The sequence below is a fragment of the Pseudoliparis swirei genome, chromosome 11 (genome assembly GCF_029220125.1).
Source record: "Pseudoliparis swirei isolate HS2019 ecotype Mariana Trench chromosome 11, NWPU_hadal_v1, whole genome shotgun sequence".
NCBI lineage: Eukaryota > Metazoa > Chordata > Actinopteri > Perciformes > Liparidae > Pseudoliparis > Pseudoliparis swirei.
The window spans coordinates 16,554,059-16,561,558 of record NC_079398.1 but is presented as its reverse complement, the minus strand read 5'-3'; the positions used below and the strand labels follow the sequence as shown (position 1 = coordinate 16,561,558).

The window sequence follows — 7,500 nt, the reverse complement described above, 5'->3', positions numbered from 1 at the left end:
GGCGGCGGGATGATGACGGGACCCACGCTGGGTCGGGTGCCGGTGCCGGTCCCCGGAGCCACCAACGGGTCCCCGCAGAGCCTGCAGGGGATCAGCGCCTACCAGCAAAGGTACGTGAGAGGAGCGCGTGCACCTGTAGCGCGAGACACGGACATGTTGTTAAAAGTGAGATCATCTTCTGTATCTGGTCTTCCGGTTGGGCTTCTCTACCTCAGAGGTCACGTGTTCACCTGAGTGTCAGGTGTGAATCCTCACGTCGCTCTGCGCGTGAACCTGGAGAAGAAAAAACATTTTTGGGTTCCAAAAAAGTGTTTTTTCTTCACTTACTTGCTTTTTACCGTTTCCTTTAAAAAATAATAATTTTAAATGCATCAAATTTAAATAATAATAATAAAAATAGGAAGAAGAAGAAGAAGAAGAAGAAGAAGAAGAAGAAGAAGAAGAAGAAGAAGAAGAAGAAGAAGAAGAAGAAGGCGAAGCAGCAGTATCACGGTGACTGACATCTTTTGGGTCTCGAGGCGCAGAAGAAGAAGAACAGAGTTGCGTTATGTGAAGTTCCTCTTGAGGTCACGTGACTGGAGTTATTTCAGAGACCTTCGTTGAGTTGTCCAGCTCCCCCCCCCCCCCTCTCTCTAGTCTTCCCTCTAATCTGAGTCCAAATGATTGGCTCCCATCCGGCCGCTTGGTCGGGTTGTCTTTTCTAATCATCTGGAGCCGCGGGGGTCCCCTCACACACACACTCTCACAAACCCTCACACACACACACGCACACGCACACACACATACACACACACACACACTCTCTCTCTCACGCACACTCACACACCCTCACACACACACACACACCCTCACCCTCACACACACACACACACACACACACACACACCTTCACACACACACACTCTCACACACACACACTCGCCTTCTTTGCCCGTAAAGTCTCCGAGCTTCGGACATGAATCACAGCCTCCGGGGCCCCGTTGTTATTTAAAGCAGGCGCTTCTGGGCAGCATTAGACCCCGGGACCCCCACAGGAGGAAGGGGGCGGGGGGTGTTTGGGTAGTGGACCTTATGTTTTTCTCCATACTGTGAGGGGGGGGGGGGGATTAGAGTCGAGGTGTGAAGCCTGCTGGAATTTAACTGCGTCGTCATGTGGCAGCTGTGTGTGTGTGGTTGGGGGGGGGGGGACCAGACGCAGACCTAGGCCTTGAATGTGAACTTGACCAATACAAAGTATGCCTCCCCCTCACACACACACACACACAGCTGTAGCTCCCACGTTTATTCCGCCTCACCGTGCACGTCGCCTCCGTTCCGCCGCTCCCGGAAAGCAGCGGCGGCATCCCGATCGGAGCAGGTTCCGGTTAAGGTTTCAGAGAAAACACACACACACACACACACACACACACACACACACACACGTTGCATTGAAAGTCTTCTGAGTTTCTTGTTTTGTATCCCCTAACAGTCCTCTGTGTCCGGAGCCCTCAGCTGAGGGTCACACACGTGACCTGAGCTTGTGTCTACCGGAACCGGTGGGGGGTGTGGTGTGAGTGTGTGAGTGTGTGTGTGTGTGGGGGGGGGGGGCAGACATAGTTATGTAGATGCTTTTGTGTTTTTATCCTTCAGACTCAACAAGAGTCTGAGAGTCAAACTGTCAGACGGATCCGAACCCGCCTCCTCTGAGTCCGGCTCGGCTCATGACGCGGACCCGGAGGTCACAGCCCCCCCCCCCCCTCCTCTCCTTCCCCCTCCCCTCTCTCCAGTCTTTATTCTCCGCCACAGCACCGTCTGTAAAGCCCGGTGTTGGGTGCAGACTACCCGGAATGCCTGTGACCTTGACGGGTCATTGGGTGTGGAGGGAACTGCAGCCCGGAGGTTCATCACACCACACACACACACACACACACACACACATGCAATATACACCCATGATAATAAAGAGAGGCGGAGGGATTTACATGACAGTGCACAGCGAGAGAAATAAAAGATATAGGAAGGAGCAGGAGGTGTGTGTGTGTGTGTGTGTGTGGGGGGGGGGGGGGTCACGTGCACAGTCAAAGTCTGCAGGGAGATGTGTGTTGTGTCCTTTATGTTACAGATCATATCCAGATGCTCAGACCACTCGAGCCTCATGCACACGCAACGCATCTTTTAAGGGGAGGGGAGTGTGTGTGTGTGTGTGTGTGTGTGTGTGTGGGGGGGGGTCACGTGCACAGTCAAAGTCTGCAGGGAGATGTGTGTTGTGTCCTTTATGTTACAGATCATATCCAGAGGCTCAGACCACTCGAGCCTCATGCACACGCAACGCATCTTTTAAGGGGAGGGGTGTGTGTGTGTGTGTGTGTGGGGGGGGGGGGGGGGGGGCATGGATCTGATTGACAGGGCAACCATCCAAATGAATCACCCATCAGCCCCCGCGCACACTGGCCACTGTGTTTTATATTTTATATTTTAGAAAAAGGAATTTAAAAAACACACACGCGCACACACGCGAGCGCGCGTACAAACACACGCTGGCAACAACTGAGTGGTGTTGTTGCGCCGCGCTGGAGGAAACAGCAGAGCTGTGCGCTGTCCCTTCCTCCTCTTCCTCTTCTCTCCTGTCAGCAGCCGGAGGAGGAAACACCGGAGCTCATGCCGCCCGGTGACGCGCCGCCCCGGGGTTTGAACGGGATGTAGGCGCCGCAGCGGCGGAGGGAATGTAACGATTTGACGCGCTTGTTCGGCTGCTTTGTGTGCGCGTGCGTGCGCGTGTGTGTCTACTCCGGAGCGCATGCAGGAACAATTTATTCTGTAGTGCCGAAAGCTGTGCGTGCGCGTGGAGGGAGAGAGAGACGCGGCTACAGGGAGGATCCGAGAGGCGTCCACCCAGGTTCCCCCTCTCTCCGCCCGGCATGCCTCTGCAGCCGCAGCCCGGCGCGCGCCTTCCACGCTCCTGAGCAGCGGCGGCGAGACAAGCACGAGACGCACGTGCACGCTCCTCGCACATACACACACACACACACACACCCTCAGTCACACGCGCACACGGACATGGCTTTGTCTTAACACACCGACCATGACGCATTGCTGTCAGGGTGCAGCGCGCCGCCGCCGCGCCGCCGCGTCCCGATAAAGACAAGAAGAGAAAGTAAGAAATCAGATCTAATTGTTCAGGAAGATGGCGCCGACCAAGCCAAGCGGCCAGCAGGACCCGCCGCGCAGAGAACGGTAACGGGCTTTGGCTTTTCTCCTCCTCCTCTTCCTGCTCCTCCTCTTCCTCACTGCATGTTTACGCTGCGACGTGCTAGCGGCGGAGCGGGAACCGGCGGCTTAGCGGCGGTTCCGCGTCGCTTTGCGTTTGATTCTGAGCCTCAAGGTGTCACGAGGAGCGCACGTAGACCCTGTTCACCAGGAGAGGCGTGCGCGCGCGCGCGTGTGTGTGTGTGTGGCTGGGTAACAGGTCGGCTGGCTGAGGACGGTCCTCTCCTCCTGACCGTGCACGAGTGTAAAGTCACGCTTGTGAAGGACGTGGGCTTTTTGACGCGCACGTGCGGGAGCCATGCATGTGTGTTGACGCTGCAAGCAAGCAGTGTGTGTGTGTGTGTGTGTGTGTGTGTGTGTGTGTGTGTGTGTGTGTGTGTGAGAGAAAACATGTGCATCCATCGATGACAAACGTCTGCGTGTGTGTCTGTGTGTTTGTTGGGGGGGGGGGGGGGGGGCACAATACTACTGCTGTGCACAGCGTGTGTGTGTGTGTGTGTGTGCACGAGGCTCAGAGGGATGAAGTTTGAACGTGGTGTTTCCGCTCAGACCTTCACGCCGGCTCCAGGTGGACATGAGAATAAACGTATTTTTAATCTCTCAACATGTTGTTGTTGTTGTTGTTCTCAAGGCGGTTGGAATCTGATCCTCGTGAGCAGAATGTTCTTCACCTGTTGATCTGGAGACAATCACACGACTCTCCTCCTCTCCTCTGGTCATCTCCTCCTCTGGTCATCTCCTTCTCTCCTCCTTTTCTCTGGTCCTCTACTCCTCTGGTCATCTCCTCCTCTGGTCCTCTCCTCCTCTGGTCCTCTCCTCCTCTGGTCATCTCCTCCTCTCCTCCTCTCCTCTGGTCCTCTTCTTCTCTCCTCCTCACCTCTGGTCCTCTCCTCCTCTGGTCCTCTCCTCCACTGGTCCTCTCCTCCTCTGGTCATCTCCTCCTCTGGCCCTCTCCTCCTCTGGCCCTCTCCTCCTCTGGTAATCTCCTCCTCTCCTCCTTTCCTCTGGTCCTCTCCTCCTCTCCTCTCCGCCTCTCCTCCTCTGGTCATCTCCTCCTCTGGCCCTCTCCTCCTCTGGTAATCTCCTCCTCTCCTCCTTTCCTCTGGTCCTCTCCTCCTCTCCTCTCCTCCTCTCCTCCTCTGGTCATATCCTTCTCTGGTCCTCTTCTCCTCTCCTCCTCTCCTCTGGTCCTCTTCTCCTCTCCTCCTCTGGTCATCTCCTTCTCTGGTCCTCTACTTCTCTGGAGGAACATCTCCATCACCTGTAGGCGATGTCTGGTTGTGTTTAGACCGTCCTGTGTGTGAGTGTGTGTGTGCATGTGTGTGTGTGTGCATGTGTGTGTGTGCGATTGTGTGTATGTGTGTGTGTGTGCGTGAGTGTGTGTGTGTGTTTGTGTGTGTATGTGTGTGTGCGTGAGTGTGTGTGTGTGTTTGTGTGTATGTGTATGTGTGTGTGTGTGCGTGAGTGTGTGTGTGTGTTTGTGTGTGTATGTGTGTGTGTGCGTGAGTGTGTGTGTGTGTTTGTGTGTGTATGTGTGTGTGTGTGTGTGTGTGTGTGTGTGTGTGTGTGTGTGCTAAAGTTACTTTTCGCTCCAGTCAAATATGATTTTTTAAATTCCTCAACCTCAGTTTAGCAGCGTTTCTTGCTGCCGCTAAAGTACCCGGGTAACGTGACGTACTTCATCACGGGCCAGGTGGAGCGGCAGGAGGTGCAGTAGGAGGTGCTCGGTCCACTTCGGTGCTTCGGTTAGAGTCGTCTTCCTTTCTGAAATATCGTCTTCTCAAATATTCTCCTCTTATTATTCCCCCATCCTGAATAGAAATACAGATATCTAAATTCATATATATAGTACAATTAATACCGTATTACAATTCAAGACCTGACAGTTTGCTGTATTTAACTGTATTTATTTAACCGTATTTCCAAAGAACAGTACATTACTGTTCTTTGTAAATTTGGTTAAACATTGTATTAAACTGTTGGAGCTCGTAGCCTTTACTGTGTCTCACCGTGTTTTCAGAGAACGCCACATTCATGTTGACACGATGTTGAACGATGAGCCCCCCCCCCCCCCCCCCCGCTCACCAGTTTGTGGGCGTCGTTCACCCTGATGAGGGGTGGGGTGAATCGGCTTACCATCAAACCTCTTGCGCGTTTATCTGACTGAGCATCGGGAGCGCGAGGCTCAGCGCTCCTCAGACCTCGTCACACACATTTAAATACGCGGCCGTTGTCTTTGGGACGTGGGCGGCGGCCTCCTGGGGGAAAGTCCCCGCAGAACATTTGAATGTAATCGACGATGACGAGCTGCTTCAGTGTCTTTGATGTTCAGCCTGCAGCTCGATCTACCTTCTGATCTGAGAGTGTGACCTTGTCAGTTGTGGAAACGTCCGAATACTTAGAGGAAACACTTCCTGTTTGGAACCCAGAAGCTGCCTCGAGAGAGAGAGAGGGAGCGAGCGAGAGAGAGAGAGAGAGAGAAAGAGAGAGAGAGGGGGAGGAAGAAGAAAGAGAGAGGGAGATAAAAGGTGATTAAATCTTTTATTGCGATGAATCGGCTCTCCGCAGACGGTTCCTTGTGTCTGCGAACAGGAGGCGAGCAGGAAGCAAACAGGAAGAGAACAGGAAGCGAACAGGAAGCGAACAGAAAGTGAAAAGGAAGAGAACAGAAAGCGAAGAGGAAGCGAACAGGAAGCAAACAGGAAGAGAACAGAAAGCGAAGAAGAAGCGAACAGGAAACGAACAGGAAGCGAGCAGGAAGCGAACAGGAAGAGAAGTAGGAAACGAACAGGAAGAGAACAAGAAGCGAACAGGAAGAGAACAAGAAGCGAACAGGAAGAGAAAAGAAAACGAAGAGGAAGCGAACAGGAAGCGAACAAGAAGCAAACGGGAAGAGAACAGAAAGCAAAGAAGAAGCAAACAGGAAACGAACAGGAAGCGAACAAGAAGCGACTAGGAAGAGAACAGAAAGCGATGAAGAAGCGAACAGGAAACGAACAGTAGGCGAACAAGAAGCGAACAGGAAGTGAACAAGAAGCGAACAGGAAGAGAAAAGAAAGCGAACAAGAAGCAAACAGAAAGCGAAGAAGAAGCGAACAGGAAACGAACAGGAAGCGAACAAGAAGCGAACAGGAAGAGAACAGAAAGTGAACAAGAAGCGAACAGGAAGAGAACAGAAAGCGATGAAGAAGCAAACAGGAAACGAACAGGAAGCGAACAAAGCGAACAGGAAGAGAACAGAAAGCGAGCAAAAATCGAGCAGAAAGCGAACAGGAAGAGAACAGAAAGCGAATGGGAAGTGAGCAGGAAGCAAACAGGAAGTGAACAGGAAGCGAACAGGAAGAGAACAGGAAGCGAGCAGAAAGTGAACAGGAAGAGAACAGGAAGCGAGCAAAAATCGAGCAGGAAGCGAGGAGAAAGCGAACAGGAAGCGAGCAGGTAGCGAATAGAAAGCGAACAGGAAGAGAACAGGAAGCGAACAGGAAGAGAACAGAAAGCGAACGGGAAGTGAACAGGAAGCAAGCAGGAAGTGAACAGGAAGCAAGCAGGAAGCAAGCAGAACGCGAACAGGAAGCGAGCGGAAAGCGAACAGGAAGCAAGCAGGAAGCAAGCAGAACGCGAACAGGAAGCGAGCGGAAAGCGAACAGGAAGCGAGCAGGAAGCGAACAGGAAGCGAGCAAGAAGCGATGGCTGCCTGGGAGGAAGCAGATCAATCTGGAAACTGATGGTTTGTTTTGGCCATAAAGCGTACACACACACACGTACACACACACACACACACACACACACACACACACACACACACACACACACACACACACACACACACACATTTGTAGGTAATCCATCTATTAATTTCTCCCCTCATCCATCCGTCTTCTCCTCCCTCCGACGCTCTGCCACCATTTACTCCCGACATCCATCCATCCTTCCATTCATCTCTCCATCTGCTGCTCCCCTCCCCCTCCATCCAGCGGTGTGTGTGTGAATGTGTGTGTGTGTGTGTGTGTGTGTGTTTGTGTTTCCTGCTAAAGGCTGTCAGGCAGCGTTTTGGCTGAGCTGCTGTTTGTGGATCTATTTCTGGGGGCATTTCAGAGGCGATAGGCATCTGGAGGAGAGCAAATTAATTTCCAGAGAGAGAGAGAGAGAGAGAGAGAGAGAGAGAGAGAGAGAGAGAGAGAGATCATAGCTGACTTCACAGGCGCTCCTATCAGTGCACTACAGCGGCTCTGGAGAGGAAGATGATGGAGAGAG

The 7,500-nt window shown here is 52.8% G+C and overlaps 1 protein-coding gene across 1 annotated transcript in view; it reads left to right on the top strand.

Moving 5' to 3' along the window:
• The window catches only part of LOC130201452 (neuronal PAS domain-containing protein 3), a 228,276-nt gene that overhangs the window by 81 nt on the left and 220,695 nt on the right, over positions 1-7,500 (top strand). Inside the window, exon 1 of the mRNA XM_056426479.1 lies at positions 1-110. This exon is cut by the window's left edge and continues 81 nt beyond it. Coding sequence (XP_056282454.1) covers positions 1-110 — 110 coding nt within the window. The remainder of the gene's footprint in view (positions 111-7,500) is intronic.